Consider the following 24,318-nt stretch of genomic DNA (forward strand, 5'->3'; position numbering starts at 1 on the left):
ACCGAGGCAGTTGCTCGGGTAGTGATTTTGCTCGCCTTTACCGCCTGCTACATTTGGGGACCCGTCCGGTCTTTTCAGAGCAGGGATGGGTTTCTTCTTCTCACCATCTTCCTCATCACTTTCACTAGCTTGAGTATCTCGAATATTGGTACCACTAAGGGGGTCTCTTCGTAGCTCTCGACCGCGGTTGACAGTAACCGGGAAATATTGTGGGGTGCATTATCCACTTAGATCGAATACGCTTAATTGTAATATACCTCAATACCGGTTATATGAAGGAGATCGCTTTTGGAGCTAGGGTGATTGATAATCAGTAATGGTCGGGCCGTTTTCGTGGGACCACTTTGAGTCGACGATCATCTGCGCCCTTATCAGTCTAGAGCCACGGAAAAGTGAAGCGTTTCACTAACAGCTAACAACGGCATGACGCCACGATGCGTCACAGTCTGAACGCCGCCTTCACTGCACCGGTTTGGCCGCGATACAAGCCATGGTGATGCAAATACGAAGATATGAAAATCATGATGATGTCAGAAACCAAGTCTTTAGCTGTCCAGCGAAACAGATATATATTACTCTCCCCCGCGGCGTGACCGCGAAGGAGATCACTTGAAGTCGAATTAATCTTCACACCTAAGAAACTAAATTCGACCAGAAATTTTCGGTGGCTTTACACAATGTCTGTCGTAATCACCACAGACGTCAGCAACTACGAGGCGAAGGGGTATGGCGATCCCAACAAAAAAATGAAGGCCTTGACCTGGCAAGGGAAGAATCAGGTTAAAGTTGGTGAGTCGTTCTGCCCGTGGCGACCTTCCCTTGGTTTCAACTGCTCGCCACAAATTAACTAGGCTTCTTGCTTACATAGCTTGTTATAGTGGAGACCGCTTGCCCGACGATCGTCGATGACGGCGACGTCATCCTCAAGGTGACTGGCAGCACCATTTGTGGGAGTGACCTACACTTGCTCCATGGTATGTTGTACTCCAGTAAGTCCATGAAGCATGCTAGATTTGCTCATGCGGGATTTGTCCATTTACAGCGGCCATTCCAAATCTCGAGAAAGGGGATATCCTCGGCCACGAGTTCTGCGGCGTGGTGGAAAGTGTGGGGCCGGCCGTTAAGAACATTACAGTGGGCGAGCGTGCTGTGGCCTCCTTCCAAATTGCCTGTGGGAAGTGTTATTACTGCCAGAAGAAATTGTCCTCGATGTGTGAGCGGACAAACAAGAGCGAAGATGCTCTTCAGCTATATGGCCGTCGGACAGCTGGTATGTTTCCCCCTTTGAAACCGCCTGGCTGACGTCAGCGAAGGCGTTCACTAAAATAGTTAATACTAAAGTGCGTCCCAGGAATATTCGGATACTCTCACTTTACGGGAGGCTTTGCTGGTGGCCAAGCGGAATATGTTCGCGTCCCCTACGGTGACGTGAATCTTCTTCCGCTGCCCGACGACGTGCCCGATGAAAAAGGTCTCTATCTGTCCGACGTGCTGTCAACATCTTGGAACGCCGTCGCCGATAAAGGGGTTGAGAAGGGTGACACCGTGGCGATCTGGGGAGCAGGCCCAATTGGGCAAATGGCCGCTGAATTCAGCTTCGTCAATGGTGCTAGTAGGGTAATTCTTATTGACGGCGGCCAAGGAAAATGGCGACTCGATTTTGTCAAGAAACGACTACCCAAGCTCGAGACAATCGAGTATACGAATCTCCAAAGGGCGAGACTGTGACCTCAACTCTGAAGAAGATGTGCGACGGCCGTGGCCCCGATGTGGCGATTGAATGCGCCGCTGGTGAATATACGAAAGGATGGGCTCATTACTTTGAGAGAATGCTGGGCATGGAAACGGACACCTCTGAACTCATCAACGAGATGATTACCTCTGTCCGAGGGTTCGGACGCTGCGGAATCACGGGCGTATACGCCGGTTTTGTAGGTGCTACCATCTCCTATGGTAAATCGACATCTCTAACCTTTTCCCGCAGTGCAATCATTTCAACATCGGTTCTATGATGGAGACTGGGGTCCGTCTCATCGGCAATGGACAAGCCCCTGTGCACAAGTACTGGAAGGAGCTCTTGCAGTACATCAAGGAGGACAAGATTCACCCTCTGGACATGGTCACTCACCGGTACAAGCTCGAGGACATGGAGAAGGTCTACGAGCTTTTCAATAAGCGTGACCCGGGTATGCAGAAGGTTTTCGTCCAGACCAAGTTTTCCGCCCCTCCAGCACCGGGTGCCCCCGCGTTAACAGAGCTCTGAGCTTCCCGCTCGTGAAAAAACATTCCAACATGTTTTGAATGATTATATGTATTCCCATGTTTTATGATGATAAATCAGTCGCTCAAAAACCGAAAGAGAAAAACATGGCGTGGAGATCATTGTGCAGGAAGCGAAATGAGATATTCCTGAACAGACCTGGAGTTGAGGGAGTGTGATGTTGGTACTTTTGAGGGAGCATAGTGTTGCAATTTGAGGCGTGGTGTTGCACTTGAGGCGTGGTGTTGCACTTGAGGAGCGTGGTGTTGTACTGGGATGGAACGTGATGTTGTACTTCTATCAAGTGAGATGAGAACAATCTAATCAGGGTATACAGAATTGGTTTACGATATTCAAATTGTGCATTGCACTCATTGATTAAACGCAAGTAGATGGTAGGCCTTGGATATAATACACCGAATGGCATGGCTCTTAACCTGCATGTGCACCATACTTTGCCTATTCTCTCTTTAAAAGCTCGGAGGAAAATTACTGGGGAAGCTCGATCGCAATACTAAGGATCTCCCTCGAAACAATCATTCTCTATACTATAGCCGACGTAGGCGTGGGCTAAAAATGCACGTAATTTAAGATGATATATAGAGTATTCGTTTGTATAGCAGTGCGATCTCTTGTATCTACTTCTACAGACCATTCGTATATGATCAGCCTGAAGACTGATACCTTTGTTCATTTTATAGGTACTCCTTGCTGGACTAGTGCTCAGATCAACCCAATTTCTCTGAGTTTCTCTCCGGCTACCCCTCTCGATCTACCATTCATAACCGGACATGCCAATATGCGACCGACCTGCTCCGGTATATTGGGTAACAATGGGGTTGCGATGCTGCCATGTTTGAAGTATTGCTAGCAGGCAAAATAGAAGTCCTCGTATAGATATCGCTCCGTTTAAATCTGAGATTGAATACAAGACCTTATAAACTAGCAACTGCGTACTCAGGCTCCACAGTTCAGCGATACACAGATGCGCCTTATTCAGGCCCCGTGCAGGGACAGACTCAAGTCCTGATCGACGGTCTTCCCGCCCTCCAGTTGCACCTTTTCAATAGGCTGAAACACGAAGAAGACACGCAAAACACCACCATTGTCGCTTTTTTCAGTCAAATTCCGCCACGAATGAGCCGTGCCTCGTTGAACAAATACATCGCCCTTCTTGAGTATTCTTTTCTCACCGGAATCCAGGACTAATTCTGTCGTGCCATCAACTACCACCCCGTAGTCGAGGGACTCTGTTCGGTGCATCGGCACATCTTTACCCGGAGGCGCCTCGATAATGGTGCAGGAGGTGCCGTTGGGCGGATTCAAAGGCGATGGCTCCGAGAGTTGGGAGTGGTAGGATTTGATGTCGAGATTGGATTTGGACTCCGGGATGGCAGAGCTTGGAGGGGAAAGCCCTTTCACGGGGAATGTCGATGTGTTATAGGCCAAAGCATAGTCTGCCGATGGGGGCTTGCCGGGGGAACCGGGAACCCGGTAAACGATACCTGCTCCCCCACCGCGTCACTAAAGATAGCTCGGCCGCTCTTAGGATCGTGTGCCGTTATGACTCGACGGAGCGGCTGAGGCTGTCTTTGTCCGGTTGACATGGCGATGTTGATAACAAGAAAAAAAATATCTAGAGTATCATTCGGCACTTAGTACAGTAAGGGTGGGGAAAACTGCAAATTTGACCCCCGTAACACTGGCGACTTATATTTTCAGCTATCTGAGCCGTATGATTCACGTTTAAATCATGGCCGAACCGTAAAATCTTTAGTGAATCAAGGTCTCGTCATAAGATGAGAAGATCGTCGTCACTTGCAATTCGGCATTGCTCGCGGTACCAAAGGTCGAGACACCGATGACTTGTTCTTCCAATAGATAGACATGGTCTTGCTGAAAAAAAATCATAATGGCATCATCCGAACTATCCACCAGTACATTATCATGGACGAAATTGGGCATTGCACCGCGTTAGGATTATATTGGGTAGTTTCCGTGTTCAGCACATTCAGGAAGACAGCCTTTCGGGAGTGTCACGGAGACGTAAGAGTGGCAAAGAAAAGTCGCATATTGCCTTATTTCTAAGGCTTTCTAGAGCTTGACTTATTTGGACTTTCGTGAAAGCTAAGCTCACATTCCTGCTTTGCGAGTATATTAAGAGGATACATTCTTGAATGACTGCGATCAATGCGCGATCTTCGATATTCGGATATGGACAGGCCATTAGTCTCCTAACAAGTGCTGGAGCGTTCATCGAAGAGGGTAGCTCGCAACCCTAGGATAAGGACCTACTAAAGTTCTGCAGGTATCAAATACCATAGATATTATATTTTCAAGTAAAAACTATCCTTAGCTGCCATGTCATCTCAAGACCCTTCTGGGCATACTCGTAGATCTCTGACACGCAAGTCGCTGGCTGTGAAAACGTGAAGGATGCTCACTTTCAACTGGACGGGCCCCTCATTTTAACAGCAAACCGCAAACCAAAAGGGGTTGGTCCCAGCTAATTTCAGTTACCTACATGATAGACTAGGGGCTACCAATCTCCGATCAGGCATGACACCCGTGGGAGAAAGTCTATAGCAGGGATCCTTCAGCAGTTCGTTGAAACCACGAAAATTGGTCTTTATAAGAATATCAAGAAATCTTTCCATCTAAAAGAAGCTCGCGAGGCTTCAGCGTTCAACATTTTGATCCGTACGTTCAATGCGAGCGGGTAATTTAGAGACGATGGAATCTACGTCGCAATCTTCCTGGAATACGCGCCAGATCGATCTGAGTACAAAGATATGCGAGAAGCTTTCGATCAGTTCAGTTTGTGTCGGAGACATATCGGTATATATACTATTGTGGTGCACATTTATGCTGGCGACGACTTTGTGGAAACCCTTTCGTGCGTAGCAGGCGCTGGGAATTGAATGCTTCGCGTGCTGGTACTCATGGTGCCTGCATCAGCGAAACTCCGTGACTTGCTTAGATTGACATTATATGCCATCGGCAGCTCGTCATGGAGATCAAAACCGAGCATCGTGGTCGCTGGGATGAAACGATTTCCACTCGATAGACCAGATAACGACAGTAACTAACCGTTTACCTCCACCATACATAGAGCTTACCGGGTCCCGGAATTTTTCTCAGCTAGGCCATCTACTTACCTCCATGACAGTGGCAATAGGCAGAGCAAGAAGTCTGGTCTGGTCTAAAAACTCCCCGTTCGACAGAGTTCTGCAAGGGTGTTATAGGGACCAAAGACGCCCACGATGATCAGCTGATGCCTAACCGGAAGTAATAATATTGAGGCCCGCGTCTCGGATGCTCGAGTGTCGAATGCGCGGCGAATATTCCATGCAGAGCGTCGTACGCCCTGCACCACAGCATACGCATCTGTGGCCCCGCCGTCCGAGGCAATACGCAATGTCCTCAAGAATACGCTCGCCGGATCCCGTTGCCAAATACTCGTATTACACAACGCGCCAAGCTACTGAATATCGTGAGCCCTTAAAATATAAACAGGTCGACGATGGAACATGGGACTGTACTCTGATCCACCACGAACTGGAAGCCCTTGGGAATCTTCCCACTCGTGTGAGCATCATGAAGAGCATCTACGCCTCGCTACTCTTTGCAGCAATCAGCTTTGCCGAAACATTGCCGCCGCTGTCCAAACCGGTCGCCCAGTCCGTCGCCTGGAACTCCTCTTTCAAGTTCTCCGATGCGCAAATCGAGCTGGGCCAATTATGGCCGGATTTGGCGGACAGTCTTGAGACAGTCCTCAATTTCGATCGGTCGCAACTCGCCCACGGCGGCCCTAGCCAAGACGATTTCTATAAGCTAGACAACTCCACCTTTAAAACCCCCAATGCGCCCGGTCAGGTCCTCAAGGTCGAGCACAGTACTGATCCCGCCCAGTGGAATCTCCCCGCGACTACAGCCTTCTCCCGCTTCATCTACACGACAACGACTGCCAATGGGACTTTGGTTCCGGCCTCTGCATATATCCTCTGGCCCTTCACGCCTAGGCAGTTTCAGTCCTCGAAGGGCAAAGCCCCTGTTGTGCTCTGGTCGCATGGGACTTCCGGGTTCTTTGCAGACGGTTCCCCGTCCGCGCATCGGTCTCTGTTTTACGGCAACATCATGCCATTCACCCTTGCCCAAGCTGGCTACGCTGTAGTTGCCTCCGACTATGCAGGCCTTGGCGTTCAGACCTCTTGGGATGGCAGCGAGGTATCCCACCAATACCTCAACCGCTTGGCCAATGGCTTCGACAGTCTGTATGCTCTCCGCGCCGCCCGTAGAGCATTCTCCGACAAGATCACCGACGAGTATGTCAATGTGGGCCACAGTCAAGGTGGTGCCGCTGCCTGGGGGGTTTCTGAGATCCTCGCTGAGGATTCCGAAGGGAAGCTTCATGACTTGGAGAAAGGCTATCTCGGATCTATCCTGTTCGCGCCCGCTATAAACGCACTCGACTCCCTCCCTCAAGTTTTTGCTCCCTGGATCGGCAAAGACCTGCATTTGCTGTACCCCAGCTTCAATCTATCCGACTGGCTCTCTCCTCTGGGAATTGCTCGTACAGAGCTCCTGACCCAGATCCAAGGGGGGCAATACGTGTCCGAGATTCTCTTCTTGGCAAACGCCACCGATATTCTGAACCCTACGTGGAACGAGACATGGTATAGAACGGCATACGAAGAGCTCACCAATCCCGGAAATCGCCCGTACAAGGCTCCCATGCTCCTCTTCCAAGGAACGACTGACCAAGGAACCGAGGCATATAAGACCAGTCTGGCGATATTTGAGGCTACCTGTGGGAAACACTACAGTGGGCCATTCGAGTATAGAGCCCTGACCGGCGTTGGCCACTTTCCTTCCATGGATTCTACTCGGCACCAGTGGCTGCAATGGATCGAGGATCGCTTCAATAGCAAGCCTATCGAATCCAAGGAAAAGTGCCCTAAGTCCACGGTGAACAGCTTTTTGCCGATCGGCGCATATCAGAATTTCAGCACGTCATTTTCGCAATGGGCCGGTGGCCAAGGTGAGTTCTACCAACTGGTCGCGGGTGGCTTCTAGAGACGTCGCCGTATAAGTAACATGAAACTCATGAGAGCACAATTGCGCGATGGGATGAATCTCGACTACCAGTAGTCGAGGCCCGACCTTTTGCTCACGGTCTGTTCCTAGTGATGAGTATGCTTTACCTATTTCTAGACTTAATAGTTACCCGTGAAGATTGCACCCGCAGAAATATATAGTATGGCCATGTATATCTAGTAGTTAGTATGAACGCTGAATTACCAACAGCCGCCTTTTCCTAGCAAAAGGAATGCCGAACTAAATGCAGTCTTTTCCCGTTGACGACTATACCAATGACTCAAACATACCATCTTCCGGAACGTGAAGAACTTGGAGTGCCCAACATATCATCAGAGGAGCTAACTGACAGCGCGGACTGTTAGACCTCGGGTACACGGCCGATTCACCGGTAGATAACTTATGCTTAAGTATGGGACAGGATACAACTGAGAGAGGCCAATAATACTACGAATTCGCTGCGTACTAACTTAACGATAGTGGTGGAACCAATCCTATCGCCGAGGGACCCCAGACCTGCTCCGCAATCCACTAGTTATTTAGCGTGGGGTCCGTGTTTGGCGAGCTATCACGTGGTTTCGGTATATGCACACAGTAGGTGATGCGCCGATCATTATAACCAACCTCCGAGTGTCCTCAAAGCGTCTTCTGCGACTAGGGAGGCATCCTCATAATAACTGCAACACAGCGTGTAGTGACGATAACATTGATATCTCAAAAAATAATCAACAATTCATAATATTTGGAAGATGGAGAGACGCCAGGTATACTCTGCCAAAGCCGCGACGCTCGCACGGTCACCGATATAGGCTAGTGCGGAAAGCCTCCAGCCTCGCACGGCAAACAGCCGCGAGATCTGAAGATCTGTCCTCTCTGAGCTGCTTGGTCTCGAATAGATCAAGAATTGAGGTATATCATCGCAGCCGTCGATCACCGAGTCACAATGAGCTCCTCAGGGACGGCCGCCACAGGAACGGCACGTACCACAGAAGCGGCGCCTTCCACAGAAAGACCAGCCCCTAATTCCCGAAGCCCAATCCACAACCCCTTCCCAGCCTCCTTATCAAGTACGTATACTCTGGACGGACCAGACATGCTAGATTTCTCACTTCCATAGGCGAATGCAAGAAGGCGGCACAAATCCTGGACTCCTTTATCAACCCTTCGTATAATGGGTTGGAGGGTGGCATCCCACGCAAAATCCTTGGGCCCGCCAAGGTAAGAGATTTGCCATACCCCTAGGATAAGGTTTTCTGACAATAGAATAGGGACTGGTCATCTGCAGTGTATTCAAGCTTGGCTTCCTTGGGTCTGGCCGTTTTGGCTCGGGTCTGATTGTGTGTCGCCTTCCTTCAGGGGGTTGGTCGGCTCCATCAGCCGTTTCGCTAGGTGGTCTGGGAGCCGGTGGTCAATTTGGGGCGGAATGGACGAACTTTGTGTACGTGTTGAACACCGACGCAGCGGTCAGAACGTTCATCGAGTCTGGCACTTTGACGCTGGGAGGAAATCTCTCGATTGCCTTTGGAACCGGGAGGAGTGGAGAAACAGCGGCCATGATTGGCACTAAAGGAGTCGCCAGCATTTACGCCTACTCGAAGACGCGTGGTATATTTGGTGGCCTAACATTGGAGGGCGGAGTTCTCCTTGAACGACCCTGGGCAAACAAGAAGCTCTACCAGCGCAAGTTGAAGGCTAAAGACCTCCTCAGCTCTGAGGTTCCTCCTCCCCGGAGGCTGAACCGCTGATGCGGATCCTGAATTCGGACATTTTCCAGATCGCGGTGACTGATGAAGGAGTGTCTCAGGGTGAAGGAGCTGGCCTTCCTCATGAGGAGCAGCCCCAGGAGCAGCCCCAGGAACAGCCCCAGGAACAGCCCCAGGAACAATTCCAAGATAAAGTGGAGGGACAGGGGTCAACTGAGGAGAATAACCCTGCAATTGGGGCCGACCAGGGACCTTCCAAGCAAGCGTTGCGAGATGAAGCCCATGCAGAGGTCCCTGGATCAGTCGAGAATGTTACCACCGAGACTAGGCCGAACCCTGCAGCGGTCGAAGAACATCCGCACCGTACAGAGGCGGATCAAGATCAACAACAAACGCAGGCGCAGGAGTCAGTCGAAACTGGTTCCCCTGGTACTCAGTCCAAAGCCGATGCGGTTGAGGATTTTCGGACACCGGTCCAGCCTCCAGCTGAATATAGAGAGCCCGTCGAATCGAACCACGCGGAGGTCGGTGAACAGATGGAAGGGAATGTATCAACAGGAGACGATGGCGCCCCGCCTAAACCCCATGAACCAGTCCCTGAAGAGCCGCCCCGCCCTCGGGAGATTGAACCGTCAGAGGATCAGAAATCACGTTGACGCAAGTTGCAATGATGTAGTAACACCGAGGGTTACGATGGCTTAGACCATAGCCATCAGCATAATTGTATCATTTGCTCCTCTCCAGTCCAAGTCTCGGTTGCTCGGAAGACAACCCACCTTGATACTAGTACCAGTATAAAGTATCAATCTAACAGAGAGATGGACGCGAGGAACATTCTTATTATTGGAGCTAGTACTGCTAGCAATGAAACTTCAGTCCTCCTATACAAATGAAAGGCGTCAAAGTTACTATTCCCTTCATCAAATACAATTCTAGGAAGCCAAAATCACATACTAATCGTAGTATTTTGCCACAACACCACCAATGATAGGCTGTTCTCCTACCTCGCCGCGGGCAGGCCCCTTGTTGACACCCTTGGCGACTCGAGCCTTCACCCATTCGCCCGCGGTGACCCCGACGGCGCTGTTGTCGGTGGACTGGCTGTACCCCAGCCGATTGAGGACCTCACTGGCTATCGGTCGCAACTCCAGACTATCTTCCGGCCGAACAAAATATAACAGCCCCAGGCGAGCCACGTTCCGCTGGTCTGGCGGCGGGGTAACCACGCGGTGGATGCTGCTTTTCAAGAACCCGTTGGTGAGGAACTGCAGCGAATCGGCGAGATTCACGGTGATACTCCCCGGATATGGCTTCACCCATTTCCATTCTCCTCGGGGGGTTCGGACCTGCAGCGCTGCAACCGGTTGGCGGAATAAGAGGGTCAGACTGCCAAAGTCGGTGTGGCCCTTGGACCAGATATTCCCTAGCTTCTCATTTTCTTCATCCGTGCGAGGGTGATACTTCATATAGCGCAGATGACAGTCGCTCCTCTCCTCGTACCGATGGACCTTGAGGAAGTAGTCTTCGGGCAATTCGAGGATAATCGCCAGCAGAATGAGAAGTTTCCGCACAATCTCGTTATGAATATGACGAGCAAAGAGCTCGATCTCCGGCCGATTGTCAGTGACGATCCTTGGCTGCGGCCGTTCGAATTCGGGAATAAACTTTGGGATGTTGAAGATCTCCGTCTTGTCGAACTGGCCAGGGGCGAGCTCCTACCGAGAATGAGCAAGGAGGATGGAGGGAGCTTCTCGAAGAATAAAACTCACACGGAGACCCATTGGCTTGTATCCATTGTAGCCACCGCTTTCAAGTTCCGCGCGATACTTGAGTTTCTCTTCTAGAGGCAGATTGAATATTTGCTGCCCGATTGAGAATTGGCGGTCGACCTCTTCTTGCGTTAATCCGAAATTTACAATGTAGAAAAAGCCTAGTTCAACCATCAGTCAGGCCATCCAATAAAAATGGAGATGCTGGTAGGAAATACTGACCAATGTTTTGGATGGCATCATTGAGCTGGCTGGCCAGCTGTTGCTTGCCCCCAGGCTGATCAAAAATCGATAGGTCGAGCGTCGCAAGATCCGCCCAGTCCACTACTCGGAATCATTAGCCGTTCTTGATGGAATGAAATAGTCACAATACGAGCTAGGGGATTAATTGCTCATACATTCATAAGAAGTTTCTGGAACTTGGTGATAAGTGGGGATATCTGAGCTCGTGGGAGCTGAAGCTGAAGCTGGATTGACCAAAGCCATTGTGTCTGGCATGCTGTGTCGGCGATACGATAAAGCTCGAAGCTCAGGCTCTTTATCTATTTCCATTCGCTCCCAACTTCTTTCACCCTTACTCCGGAGAAGCCAAAATGGCCCGAGTTAACGATGATATGGGGAGCTCGGGTGGGTCTTGGGGTTAGACGCTTTCCCAATCTCATCATGATTTCCCCCGTTGGCGTGATCGTGTCACTACGTGATCCGCCTGCAAATGACGCCTTGGCCAGCCACTCATTGCACATTGGGAGGCAGCTCGACTCGAAGGACCTGAACCTTCGGCATCTCCCCACAAAAAAAATCAGAACCACAGTAAGAATCCGCGGGGATTCCGTAGCTGGTCGCGGCGCTATTCTCATTGGCGCTCTGGCATCACCCGCCATCGCCCTTCCCCAGGAACCACGAGGACAGGTCGTTCGCCATACCGGTGGATCTTGAGGCAATATGCTTCTGCCATGATTCTCCCACGTGACTGGTCTGGGCGTTGAGTATCGGGGGGGTTTTGATCAAATGGACAAGGTATACATAATGACACTAGAGGTAAAGATCGAAGAGAATATCCAAGCCACCCTTTCTTCAGTATTGCCATCACTTCACTGAACATGACGGCGGACTTGGACGAGAAGGGGCTCAAGGGCCAAGGGGTCACTACATCCACCGATCTTGCTCCCCATGACAGCGAGGCGAACGAGAACCTTCATTATGTGAGGCGTGGAGAAGACCACGTAGATCCCTTAGCAAGCCAGGGAAGCATCAATGGATACGACCCAGAGTTGATGAACGGCAGGACACTCCTGACAGTGGAGGAAGAGAAGAAGCTGCTGCGGAAAATCGATTGGCGATTGATGACACTCTGCTCGTTGATCTTCATGTTCAAGAACTTGGACGGAAATAACGTGGGTTGAGGATAGCCTGCCGACTTACCGCTGTGTTACTGATACCCTGCAGACATCAAATGCCCGAATCATGAACAAAGGCACCGATCAAAATATCATGACCCAGCTCGGCTTATCCTCCAACGATTACAGTCTGGTGACTGTGGTTTACTATGTACGGCCATACAGCAACGCATCTACCTTGCGACCTTGCGCTAACCCACGCTGGATAGATTCCTTATATTGTTCTAGAAGCGCCCTCAAACTTGTTGCTCAAGAGATTTTCGCCGTCAAAATGGCAGTCGCGCATTATGATCGGCTGGGGGGTGTTCCTGATGTGTAATGCAGCCGTGAAGAATAAAGGCGGGTTCTATGCGACACGCTTCTTGCTCGGGGCAGTACGTATTACAACCTTCGAGCAGTTCGGATCATTTCTCACCTTCCCACAGGCAGAGGCAGGCCAATTTCCGGGGGTCATTCTCCAGATGACATATTGGTACCGGCCCGACGAGTTGTCCATCAGACTCTTGTATTTCTGTAAGGGGCTATGAATCGAACAAGTCGAGGGCGGGAAAGCTGACAAGCATGATCTAGACATCTGTGGCAACTTCTCGGGCATCTTCAGTTCGCTGTTAGCCTATGGATTCGACACCGTATCGGGCGCTGGGGGTCTCTCAGGATGGCAATGGTAGGCATTCATATACGCTCGTTAGTGCTCTGGCGGCTGCTAATGAAACTAGGCTGTTCCTCGTCGAGGGGATCGCAACCGTAATTTTCGGAGTTGTTATTTGGTTTCTCTTGCCAGACTGTGAGTGTTGAAAGCCCTGCCCAGGTGCAAACTCTGCTAACCGTACAGTCCCCGAGACGGCCAAGTGGTTGACGGACAGGGAGAAGAAGTTCATCCAGGCACGACTGCCATCGAACGCCCCCCCGAGCAAGGGAGCTGAACTTCAACTTCCGTGAAATCATCGACTCCATCAGGGATATCCGACTCTGGCTGTTCACCGCGATCTGGGCCACTTTCACCGTGGGGACCGAGGGCGTCAAATTCTACCAGGCTACTGTCATTTCCAACCTGGGTTTCACGTATGTCGCCCCAGTTCATGTCTCCGAATAAGCTCGTTGACTGTCAAATAGGACCATCGCTGCTGCGCAGATTCTCAATATTCCCATCACTGTCGCCGGCCTTCTGCTCATTGGCGGCACCGGCATCATGGCGGACCGCACAAATATTCCGCGACCGCTGTACCCCCTCACGTTCCTGGTAGGGATTATGGCTTGTTATGGCGTATTTGTTGCTTATCCGAGCGACGGGGCCATCTATGCGGTGACTTTGATCGCCAACGCAATCCACGATTCGTGGTTCCCGATCATGTGGTAAGTCTCCCCGACATTACCTTCTCTCCAATTCCATCCGTTAACACCGCATAGGCCATGGCGTGTGCAAACCACCGCCCGTGCGACCGGATCTGCCTTTTCCATCGGGTTTGTGAACAGCTACGGCCAGATCGGCGGTGCCATCGGGCCTCAGATCTTCAGGAGCGAATACGCCCCACATTATACATTGCCTTTCTCCGTGGCCATCGGACTGATCGGCCTCTGTACCATTTTGACTTTGATCACCTGGTGGATCACTCGCGAAACCGAGAGCGAGACCAGACGCTTGAAGATGGCGAAGCTGGCAGCGGCCAAGCGGGGAGAGACGATTCTGGAAGATGTTGTCGATCGCGATCTGAAACATGCTCGCAATAGCTAGGCCAGCGCATGTACGAGTACCGGAAGAATTATATGCTTGCATCGGAATACACTAAAATAGCATGAAATTCAATTCTTGTTGGACAATCGCTGGCACGAAACAAGGGACAAGAATGAGACTACTGCCAGCCCCGCAGTCCTGCGGTACTCCGTAAGCTTTCTGTGGGGAAGCTGAATGGCGCCATTTGGAGCTTTGACTGCGCAACCTTGCTTCTAAAAATGCCCGAGAGCGCACCCAGATGGTGTGACGATGCTCCACCCGGTGCGCATTGAAAATACTCCGACTCGCCCGTTCGTATCGGAGATTCCAGCACCCCTCAATCCGGCGGGGCTCATGTGACCGTTAAACTTGGACGATTTCACTTTCGTTAAAATTCAAGAAAGAGACACGATTCCGCTCTGTGTCTTCCTCGCAAAATGAGCACCTTAGGGTCGCAGGCACGGGCGACCAGCGAGCCCTATTTCGACTTGGGCACGTTGAGCCGCCAGGTCTCCACGGACTCCGACGAAGCGCAGGTGTGGTTCAATCGCGCTCTGGTGTGGACGTATTGCTTCAATCACGACGAAGCCATTGCGTGCTACAAGCAGGTCATCGCGCACGATGAGCGTTGCGCGATGGCTTATTGGGGGGTCTCGTTCTGCTCGGGCTCGAACTACAACAAGACCTGGGCCCTGTTCGACGACCGGGATCGCATCAATGCGATTCAGCAATGCTACGACTATTCGCAAGAGGCGCTCCGGCGCGCGGGGAATGCGGCGCCCTGGGAGAAAGCCCTCATCAACGCGCTCGCGAAAAGGTACCCCAATAATGACCCGAACAGAGACCTGCTGGCCTGCAGCAAAGCATACGCCGATGCGATGCGACAGGTGCATGCGACATTTGGTCCGGACGACTTTGACATCATCACCCTCTTCGCCGATGCGCTGATGAACACCGCGCCGCGGAAATTGTACGATGCGTCGACCGGATTGCCCATCGCTTCGTCCCCCGTCTTCGAAGTCAAGGACCTCCTCGACCGCGCATTGCAGATGCCCAACGTCGAAAAACACCCGGGGCCGGCGCATATGTATATTCATCTGATGGAGATGTCCGCGACGCCGGAGGCTGCGCTGCCCGCGGCAGAGATGATTCGCGAACTCATTCCCGACACCGGCCATACCTACCATATGCCCGCGCATATCGACGTGCTGGTCGGCGACTATCGACGTGCGGTCAAATACAACTACAAAGCGACACTGGCCGACGATAAGTACTTCCGACAAAACGGCGGCCTGACGTTCTACAGTTACTACCGGCTGCATGACTACCACTCCCTCATCTACGCCGCCATGCTGGGGGGAAAATCAAAAGCCGCGCTCGACGCGACGGACAGGATGGAGGCGACAATCACGGAGGATATTCTCCGGGTGCAGACGCCCGCGCTGGCAGACTGGATGGAGTTCTTCAAGGCCGTCCGAGTGCATGTGCTGATCCGGTTTGGAATGTGGGAAGAACTAAAAGCCCTCGACCCACTCGAGGATAAAGAACTCTATCGTGTGACGAATGTCATGCGACACTACGGCAAAGGCATCGCGCACGCGGCCACAGGCGAACTGGTGGAGGCTGACCGGGAGCGGGAACTGTTCAAAGAGGCCGCGAAGATCGTGCCTCCCACGCGCCTCGACTTTCCCAACAAGATCACCGACATTCTGAAAGTCGCCTCGGCGATGCTGGACGGCGAAATCGAGTACCGACGCAGGAACTACGAGACCGCCTTCAGGAGGTTGCGCGACGCGGTTATCCTCGAAGACGAGCTGCCGTTCGCAGAGCCGTGGGGGTGGATGCTGCCCGCACGCCACGCGTATGCCGCTCTCTCGCTGGAACAAGGCCATGTCGAACGGGCGGCGCAGGCCTACGCGGAGGATTTGGGGTTGTCGCCCACGCTCAAGCGTGCCCATCAGCACCCGAATAATGTGTGGGCTCTCCATGGCTACCACGAATGCCTGCAGCTCCTGGGTCGTCTGGCCGAAGCGAATATCATCAAGCAGCAGCTTTCGCTTGCTTTGGTGGAGGCCGATGTCGAAATTACATCGTCCTGTTTCTGCCGGCTTGGAGACGTGGCTATCAAGAACGGAGCGCCGCAGATGAATGGTTGTCATAGCGCAGGGCCGTGTCATAAGTAACGCATTATATACCCCATCGGAACCGAACTTCGTCCACTCGGAACGTGACTTCCTTCGAGTGGTTATGGAACCCAGATGATGATTCTTCCAATCGTAGATTTAGATCTGTTCGACTAGAAGGCATCACAGTAGAGCAACTTCTTCCATGGGGTAAAACAGCTATGATGACAATAATAACTATATTCAAACCAGAAACGCCTATCAATCGCTAACCGGCAAATTTATAACACACTTCTATCAAACCACCGAGTCGGCCACCTGTTTAATCATGCCTCTTACCTCGTCGACAATGCGGAAACACGGCACCAGTTTCCTCGCCGCAGGGTCTTGTGGACAGAGATCCAGCGGGTCATGGTCCCCGCCATACTGCTCCCTCCGACATCGCCCTTCCGCATCAGGACAGGTTTCATGCCCAACCATATGCCGATTGCGCTGTCGCTGTGCAAACTTCTTCCCCAGCACCAGAAGACGCTCGGCATCTGTCTGAAGGCCGTGCATGACCAGATCGCGGAATTTCTCGCCGCTGATCTGCAAGTCCAGGTCCGGAGGCAGACCGTAGCCAGGGTCCAGATAGATGGTCTCACTCCGGCTCCGGACATCGAGTTCCGTGCAGTGTTTGTTGAGCCACTGGATATACTTCTGGTAGCCAGATGTGATCTCAAACATCAGACGGCCGATCAGCAGGACGTTCTGCACAGTGACTCGAGGCGGCTTCGAGGTGTCATAGCAGATCGGGCAGGTGAGCAGTCTTTCCGTGAGCGCAACCCCAGATCGAAGGCTTTGAATGAAGCTGTGAGACATGGTGGCGCGAGCCAGGCTCCGCACGGTGGCGGAGACGTCCTCGTCACATTTACAGATCGGTGAGGAGGAAGCGGGGGAAATGCAGGCCTCTAGCGCCAAGGGGATCTCGGGGTCGTGGATCTCATTGCCGCGTGTCGCCTGGAGCAGCTCGATGGGAAAGGAGCAAATGTCGCCGTGGCCCAACATGCCCGGGGGCAGAGCGTCGAATCCGCAGTGCCCGGACGGGTCGAACGGCAAGGACCCAAATTCGTCCGGGCCCAGGAACATATGGACAGCATCGTGCGGGCTGATCTCGTCCAGCGGCGCGACGGGCGAGAAGTTGGAAGAGCTCGAGCTGGTCCGCTGGTCTTGGGGACTGAGGTCTCGGTCATCCTGCTCCTGGCGGGGGCGTTTCCTGGGTCTGCCGGGGGCGCCTTTATCCTGATATCGACAGACCAGAGACAGTCCGCGGCATCGTGAGCAGCCGCCTTTATCCCCAGAGCACCTAAGCTTCCTAGCTCCTGCTTTTCGATTAGCGCGGGGACGAAAGGGCGAGCGGGTCCCGGAGGAGGGGGGAGGGGGGGAAGATCTTACGGCACGCCTCGCAGGACTGTCGCTTCTGACGGATGGTATTCATGGTGGTTGTCGTCTCCTGGGAGAGAAGGCAGAAATGCGAGGAGGACATTCATCTGGCCGGCCGGCATTAGCCATCGTGTGCTGAGATGACGTGCGTTAACGGGGATTGGAAGAAGCGGGGTCGCGCTGGGATAGCGCGGCCACGACTGGATCTCAAGTATCGAGACATTTGAGGGGGCTCATGTTGGTATCAACTCGAGGGTGAAGGTTGGATTTGGGATCATGGAACCTCTTGGGGCACGAAGTGCATGAATCCAGAAGTGGATATGCCCCAGATCAGCTCTTAAGCCTCAACTTCCACTTGGAATTGAGTCCATTTTTCTACGGAGGTTTCTCACATATATATTCATTGCTTTAGTATACGATATGCACTGATAGCATCTCCAGTCTAATTTGTTTCAATGCGTCCAGATCTCGCTCTGAAGCGCCTTGCGATCGAACCAAAGTATTTCAATCTTGCTCCTGATCGCGTAGTCCCCAACTTCGTTGCTCCTGGAGTCGCTGATCACCAAGACGTTGGAGCAAAGCAAAAAAAAAAAAACCCTCCGAGGCGCTTTACCCTAAAGAAATAAAAATAAAAAATAAAATAAATAAAAACCCTCCGAGGCTTCGTCGGACATTTTCCGAGAGCTCTCGAGGCTTTTCCTTTTTTGGTCGGGTTTCTAGAAGGCTAATGTTCTTCCTGCATTGAACCTTACCACCGCTGTCTCTGTAGGCCGCGGCACAGTCAGCCACTTCTACCGGGTCAGGACAGCAACATCCAGCTGCAGGATGGCAAAACTGATCAGTGCATACGAGCTGCGCCGCCACTGGGTCAATCACCAAGAAATCGCTCTCCTCGATGTGCGTGAAGAAGGGCCCTACTCACTGTCGCACCCTCTTTTCGCACTGAGCGTGCCTATATCCGAGATTGAACAGAAGCTACCGGCTCTCGTTCCACGACGATCAGCTCCGGTAGTTGTGTACGATAATGGAGAGGGCTATGTCGATCGAGCAGCCGCCCGGGCCAAATCGCTAGGATACACGGATGTCGCCATTCTAGAGGGCGGGCTGGCGGGGTACGCCCGGGTTGGCGAGGTTTATCGAGACGTAAACGTCCCATCGAAGGCATTCGGGGAGCTGGTCGAGTCGATCAACCACACTCCATCTTTATCGGCACGGGAAGTCAAGAATCTCTTAGAGACTGACCCGCAGGTGGTCGTGCTGGATGCACGGCGCTTTGAGGAGTACAACACCATGAGTATCCCGCGCGGTCGCAGCTGTCCCGGCGGGGAGCTGGTGTATCGCGTGTTCGAGGTCGTCCCGTCACCGGAGACGACCGTGGTGGTCAACTGCGCAGGCCGGACGCGAAGTATTGTGGGCACGCAGTCGCTCATAAACTCTGGGGTGCCAAACAAGGTGGTTGCGCTGCGCAATGGGACCATTGGATGGACATTGGAAGGGTTTGAATTGGAGCATCGTAAGGAAGAGAGAGCCCTGGAGCCCTCATCCCAAGCCACCAAACTAGCGCGTCGGCATGCTCGGTCTTGGGCTGAATACGTTGGGGTATCGATGATCGATGGGGATAAGCTCGCTCAATTGGCCGCGACCCCGGCCGGACCTTGTATCTCCTGGACGTAAGAGACCCAGCCGAGTTTGCCCGGGGTCATCCTGCAGGCTTTTCCAATGCCCCTGGCGGGCAGTTGGTACAAGCGACGGACGAGTGGGTTGGTGTGCGCGGTGCTCTCTTGGTCTTGTACGACACAGACGGCGTGAGAGCACGCATGACAGCAAGCTGGCTCCTGCAGCTTGGATGGGAGGTATATGTTCTTGACGAAAATTCCACCGTGCCCGCGGATCTGTCGATCGCAAAAGTGCCGTCGTGGATCCCCCCAGAGGCTGGCGCTATTTCTACGGAGGATTTGAAGCGTTTGAAAGAGGTCACTGTTGTTGATCTTGCGCGCAGCCCATCGTACCGCAAGGGTCATATTCCGGGTTCATGGCACGCTTCCGGACCAGAGCTGATTCGAGATTTGAAGACCATCAATAACAAGGGGCCCATTGTCCTGACATCGCCAGACGGCGAGATCGCAGCTGCAAATGCGGGATACGCACGCAACGCCATCTCGAGGGACGTGTTCTATCTGGCAGGTGGAACCGCAGCGTGGGTGGAGGCTGGTAATGCCGTCGAAACGGAAACCCGGTGGCTCTCCGCACCAATTGACGTATATAAAAGACCGTACGAGGGCACCAGCAATGCTCGCAAAGACATGCAGGGATACCTTGACTGGGAATATGGGTTGGTGGCGCAATTGGCCAACGACGGTGTCTCTCGCTTCCATGTTGTACGCAACCAACGTGTACAGGGTGAGTGAACGATCTAGAGATGTAGAAATCATGGATTCTATCATGGAACGAAGATCAAATAAATTCCATCCAAGTCATGTTCACGGACATTGAGCTCCACTCATGGGGAGACTATTTGACCATCTTTCTGACTCGGTTACCAAGAGTTATTCCGTATGCCTTCAGCTGAACTCAAATATAGGCGCTAATGTACTGTTCCTGAAACCCAATTTACTAACGAACGAGAGATTCAAAGCAGAATCATATAGACGGAAAGAAAATAAAGACATTTGCAAAAGGAACGCGTTCTTGTTCCCCTACCCAATCTGCAAGCTTCCTCGACCGTCTGAAGCTATAATATGACTGCACATTAGCAACTTCTTTACAGATTTAGCCTCTTCACAATATCCTCCGTATAAACTGCGTGACTACGTCAAAATCGCCTTACCACATATCCTCGCGTGGTCAATTACAAGCCCATCTTTTAATTGCAGAACATTGATTGCAAACCCTCCACAAATCATGGCCACAAACTCCTCGCGACCGAAAAGCTTCCTGGGGTTTCTTGGGCGTCATGCAGGAATAATCTCGTAGGGCCTGATCCCGTGTAGTTTCCCATCCAGTACAACCCCTCAGACAAACAACACACTTGGCTCCGGCAGTTTTAAGGCTTCGAAGCTGACCGCATGCGGTTGGCCGATCCATGGCCGCCAGGAGATGAAGGCTCAGTTTCCCCAGCTGGAAGAGTGCGAAAGAGAAGTGGAGATTAGGAGTCGTACCAGTGTCGACCGGCTCGAAGCTAACCTCCTATATAGTTAAGCTACTGAAGAAACCTAGCACATACGACCATAGGGTGTGGAGAACAGGGCTTCCCGTCCGCTCAGCCGTACTTAAGCCACACGCCGGTCAGTTAGTACTATGGTGGGTGACCACATGGGAATCCTGACTGTCGTATGTGAAGTTTTTGTTTTTGTCCTGATTAATTGAACTGATTTGGGTTCGAATTGTCCAAAGGCTCTAGGATTGGGGCCATTCAAAGTGGTCCCTTGTTGATGGCAACTTTCCAGGCAACAAGGCCGATTTCGACACATCGATATCAACTGAAGGGCATGACAAATTGATTTCAAACCATTACAAGATCATTAGGCTAATTCGATAGTATATTACTATTATTATTATTAGTTCTTCCAAAACCATTGGGAGCTGGATGGGCTGGAAACGAGTATTGAAATTTCTTATCAGATGCTACGTTATAAATAGACAATGGTCGCTATAAATCCGTGATCAGCGGGCGCGAACCATGGTCCTTCTGCGTGTCGATACTAGCAAGATTGAGATTCTTGTCAAACCTTGGAAATTTATACTTCAGCGCTTGCAGGCTTCCCCCCTAAATCTGTGCAATTGGCGCATAGTAGCTAAACTTCCCCTCTGGGTCATATTTCCGCTTCAAGTGCAGCAATTTGTCCTGTCTCCATTTCTCCTCACCATACAGCTGTTCAGAAGTCTCACTGCCATAAGCGTAGTTGACATATGCATGTAGCTGTTCTTGCCCAGTCGCTTTGTGAAGTATGTCTCGCAAATGATGGCCCAGATCAGCGGCCTCACGGTCCCGCTTGGAGCCATCCGGAAGGTAATTGATCAATGGGGCCACAAGAAGATGGCTATTTCGAAATGCAAAGGCGCTTTCGCTCCGAGTTCCAACGCCCTGCGTAGGATATCCCTCAAACTGGAACATCGAATTATTGAAAGGGGATGACCCACGAACGGCATCGGCGAATACGTCATAAACCCTTCGCTGAGCTTCAATGTTATAGGATTCCAAATAGATCGGAAAGCGTGGGTTGGCATGCCCCAGCTTTTGACACGGCATTGCGGCGATGTCAATCCCAGTCCAAGCGGCCAGGTCGGTATAGCTGCCGCGGCTGGGCTCTGCAGAAAGTGGCCCCAGTCCATAGAAAGGCTCTTTGTATGCTGGATTGACCGTTTTGACGCCCTCTTGGATGATGTAGAATATGATGACAGGCTGTCACAAGTTAGCGATGGTCTCATGGCGGCTGACTCAGATCTGGACTCACGTTATGTGGATCGATCTGGGGGACATTCAACCAGTACGACCAGTTGATCACATCAGAGGGTTGCGTGCCGTTCTTGAGAATATGATCATTCGCCGCCTGGTAAACTGCTTCTACCTTATCTCCGGAAAAGATCAACGTCTCAATCGCCCAGTCATGATGTTCAATATCGTAAATCGTGGTTTCGACGGATGTCACTATACCAAAATTATGACCGGCGCCATTCATTGCCCACCAGAGATCTGACGACGCGTCGATCTTCTCCAGGCTCCCGTCTGCGAGGACGACATTCATTGACACGAACTGGTCCGCAATCAAGCCATGATAGCCCTGCAGCCAGCCATGGCCACCTCCAAGGCCAGGCCCGAGATACGAAACGCATTCGCAAGTCCCAGTCACTGTGCTCCGTATAAGCCCATACCCTAGACATCCCTGCACGTATGCTGGTTGGAACATACCTGTCTGTTTCCCGGATTGCCATAATTTGTCAATCACCGTTTTGGATAAAGCTCCACCCCCAACCGTGGCAGTTCTCCCCTCTTCCGCGATTTCCACCTCGTTCAACTGTGCGAGATTGATTTCGATGCCATGTGACATCTGCCCCAGACTTGTCAACGCCCCGTGGGCACCATTATATGTCAAAAAGGGCAGATGCTTCTCATTGGCGTATTTCACCTGCACGGTCAATGGAAAGATGCGGGATGTATCGAGGGGGATGGAATCATACTATCTCGGCCACGTCTTCCTCCGTACCAGGTAGAACCACTGCACTGGGGCTGGGCGCTTTCAGAGCCGACCATCGCGCACTCAGGACAGGGAACTCGGTTGAGTTCGGAAGATACACCCGGGCCCCAGCGGACAATCGAGGCCCAAGATCATGAAGTTCGACCGATCGCGGACATAGCCCGTGCCACCAAGGGTGGTGGAGACTGAAACTCTGACAGGCCGACGTCCAGGCCCAAGCCGCAATTGCAGCTGCCACTTCCATTGTCAGGCTATGAGAATGGGGAAATTCGGACCATACGGGAGAGGGGTGTTGCAATGTCCTGGATTGAATTCACTCTGGCCGGGCCTTGCATAAGGTGTGGGGCTGCTAATGTGGCGGGGCCTTATGTTGGAGCATGCAGGGAGAAAGGGGTCTGTAATGTACGGTATGAATTGGTAAAATATGTAACTCTGAAAGTTCTAAAATGACAGGCACCGCATATTTATACGGTGAGTTCCTTACATAAGAAAAGTAATGCACATATGCCAAGAAATGAATAAGCGGTAATACGGTGGTAATGGCACCGTGTGTTCCGACACACCCCCCCAGGGCTGCGCGTTCGCTAGGTTGAACTAGCAGGCCTGACACCATATTTAATGGGTCATGTGACCTTACTGAGATGGGATTAAACCATAGTTTTTCCCTCTCCATACGGCTCTATCAAGTGCCGTATATCTTCCATCCCAAGTTTTCGACGGCTTTCTGTTACGCACTACCTAGCGAGTCTCGGTGAGTGGGTCCTCAAAGGGTGATACTTCTCTTGGTCACTCTGCACGCCAAGGGTGTCTCGTCACTCTATTGCAATGCCTACCGATCACACACGGCAACAGGCCTTAGATGCTCAAGTCCTTAGAGGTCTTGCTTAGTAAACGTGGAGCTGCTGAGGGCGCCGACGAGGTCAGGTTCTTATGGATCTCCCCTTCGTCGTTAGGTTTGGATTCGAGACAAGTATGAACAATGAACCGTTGTCGTATTCCAATCTTGTGGTTCCTAAGTAACAATGATGTAGAATCAAGAAGAGATTGATCGCGAAGAACTAAATACATGGTGCCAAGTGAGTGTCCTTATATATCCAGTCCTTCCTGTCACTGATGTGTTCGGGACACATCGCTGATGCGCTCCGCGCATCGCTGATGTGCAGTGCACATCGCTGATGAGCCACTGTTGCCTTGCTGCCTTAGACAGCTGTTCCTGGCTCCTTCATGCCAATTGGTCGGCTGCCATACCTGGCTCCCTTGTCACGTGTGTGTCAATCTTGACAGATCGGTTGGTCGTGGTTGACTTATTTTCTTCAACCGAAGTGGGTCCGTAACACTTTCTTCGAATTTGGTTCGTGGGAGGATCTTGGTCAAACCATCGGCAGGCATTTGACTGGTTGGGATCCATTTGAGTTCAATATCTCTACGTTGAATGCGTTCGTATAACCAATTTTTAGCCACGTTGACGTGCTTCAATTTGGTATCAATTCCAGGATTTTCGCTGGTAAGCAGTCGAACTGTTTGTGCATTATCGCACAGAATCGGGGTAGGATGAGATAATTCAAAGCTAATAGCTTTGAGCATGCGCTTCTACCAAATTAGAATTTTTCCCACTTCTAGCAACGCACGAAATTCAGCTTC

At 51.8% G+C, this 24,318-nt stretch overlaps 11 protein-coding genes across 11 annotated transcripts; 7 read left to right on the forward strand and 4 right to left on the reverse strand.

Annotated features, from left to right (window-relative positions):
- Window positions 1-677: 677 nt before the first annotated feature.
- Window positions 678-2,263, forward strand: N7468_000028 (zinc-dependent alcohol dehydrogenase; the record flags this gene model as incomplete). Its single annotated transcript, XM_058469325.1, has 6 exons — window positions 678-789; window positions 879-974; window positions 1,043-1,270; window positions 1,352-1,612; window positions 1,669-1,931; window positions 1,985-2,263. 6 exons carry the CDS (start codon window positions 678-680, stop codon window positions 2,261-2,263), a joined length of 1,239 nt encoding a protein of 412 aa, XP_058335356.1.
- A 993-nt stretch (window positions 2,264-3,256) lies between these two features.
- N7468_000029 (cupin domain-containing protein) lies at window positions 3,257-3,867 on the reverse strand (the record flags this gene model as incomplete). Its single annotated transcript, XM_058469326.1, has 2 exons — window positions 3,257-3,765; window positions 3,834-3,867. The coding sequence occupies 2 exons, from the start codon at window positions 3,865-3,867 to the stop codon at window positions 3,257-3,259; spliced, it is 543 nt and encodes a 180-aa protein (XP_058335357.1).
- A 1,810-nt stretch (window positions 3,868-5,677) lies between these two features.
- N7468_000030 (putative secretory lipase) lies at window positions 5,678-7,336 on the forward strand (the record flags this gene model as incomplete). Its single annotated transcript, XM_058469327.1, has 1 exon — window positions 5,678-7,336. One exon carries the CDS (start codon window positions 5,678-5,680, stop codon window positions 7,334-7,336), a length of 1,659 nt encoding a protein of 552 aa, XP_058335358.1.
- A 964-nt stretch (window positions 7,337-8,300) lies between these two features.
- Window positions 8,301-9,102, forward strand: N7468_000031 (SH3 domain-containing protein; the record flags this gene model as incomplete). Its single annotated transcript, XM_058469328.1, has 3 exons — window positions 8,301-8,424; window positions 8,475-8,575; window positions 8,626-9,102. 3 exons carry the CDS (start codon window positions 8,301-8,303, stop codon window positions 9,100-9,102), a joined length of 702 nt encoding a protein of 233 aa, XP_058335359.1.
- Window positions 9,102-9,716, forward strand: N7468_000032 (uncharacterized protein; the record flags this gene model as incomplete). The annotated part of the gene is made up of 1 exon (XM_058469329.1): window positions 9,102-9,716. The coding sequence occupies one exon, from the start codon at window positions 9,102-9,104 to the stop codon at window positions 9,714-9,716; it is 615 nt and encodes a 204-aa protein (XP_058335360.1).
- A 297-nt stretch (window positions 9,717-10,013) lies between these two features.
- On the reverse strand, window positions 10,014-11,327 carry N7468_000033 (uncharacterized protein; the record flags this gene model as incomplete). Its single annotated transcript, XM_058469330.1, has 4 exons — window positions 10,014-10,775; window positions 10,830-10,990; window positions 11,052-11,153; window positions 11,228-11,327. 4 exons carry the CDS (start codon window positions 11,325-11,327, stop codon window positions 10,014-10,016), a joined length of 1,125 nt encoding a protein of 374 aa, XP_058335361.1.
- Window positions 11,328-11,929: 602 nt separating this feature from the next.
- Window positions 11,930-13,958, forward strand: N7468_000034 (uncharacterized protein; the record flags this gene model as incomplete). The annotated part of the gene is made up of 9 exons (XM_058469331.1): window positions 11,930-12,223; window positions 12,276-12,377; window positions 12,436-12,739; window positions 12,797-12,890; window positions 12,943-13,010; window positions 13,059-13,098; window positions 13,142-13,288; window positions 13,340-13,579; window positions 13,634-13,958. The coding sequence occupies 9 exons, from the start codon at window positions 11,930-11,932 to the stop codon at window positions 13,956-13,958; spliced, it is 1,614 nt and encodes a 537-aa protein (XP_058335362.1).
- Window positions 13,959-14,374: 416 nt separating this feature from the next.
- On the forward strand, window positions 14,375-16,120 carry N7468_000035 (TPR domain protein; the record flags this gene model as incomplete). Its single annotated transcript, XM_058469332.1, has 1 exon — window positions 14,375-16,120. One exon carries the CDS (start codon window positions 14,375-14,377, stop codon window positions 16,118-16,120), a length of 1,746 nt encoding a protein of 581 aa, XP_058335363.1.
- Window positions 16,121-16,357: 237 nt separating this feature from the next.
- Window positions 16,358-17,537, reverse strand: N7468_000036 (Zn(II)2Cys6 transcription factor domain-containing protein; the record flags this gene model as incomplete). The annotated part of the gene is made up of 2 exons (XM_058469333.1): window positions 16,358-17,421; window positions 17,495-17,537. The coding sequence occupies 2 exons, from the start codon at window positions 17,535-17,537 to the stop codon at window positions 16,358-16,360; spliced, it is 1,107 nt and encodes a 368-aa protein (XP_058335364.1).
- Window positions 17,538-18,307: 770 nt separating this feature from the next.
- On the forward strand, window positions 18,308-19,890 carry N7468_000037 (uncharacterized protein; the record flags this gene model as incomplete). Its single annotated transcript, XM_058469334.1, has 2 exons — window positions 18,308-19,139; window positions 19,160-19,890. The coding sequence occupies 2 exons, from the start codon at window positions 18,308-18,310 to the stop codon at window positions 19,888-19,890; spliced, it is 1,563 nt and encodes a 520-aa protein (XP_058335365.1).
- A 1,358-nt stretch (window positions 19,891-21,248) lies between these two features.
- N7468_000038 (FAD-binding oxidoreductase) lies at window positions 21,249-22,921 on the reverse strand (the record flags this gene model as incomplete). Its single annotated transcript, XM_058469335.1, has 4 exons — window positions 21,249-21,884; window positions 21,937-22,331; window positions 22,392-22,608; window positions 22,661-22,921. 4 exons carry the CDS (start codon window positions 22,919-22,921, stop codon window positions 21,249-21,251), a joined length of 1,509 nt encoding a protein of 502 aa, XP_058335366.1.
- Window positions 22,922-24,318: the final 1,397 nt, after the last annotated feature.

The sequence above is a fragment of the Penicillium chermesinum genome, assembly GCF_028974085.1.
Source record: "Penicillium chermesinum strain IBT 19713 chromosome Unknown utg000001l:1.0-1975020.0:1.0-1976611.0, whole genome shotgun sequence".
NCBI classification, from domain to species: Eukaryota; Fungi; Ascomycota; class Eurotiomycetes; order Eurotiales; family Aspergillaceae; genus Penicillium; species Penicillium chermesinum.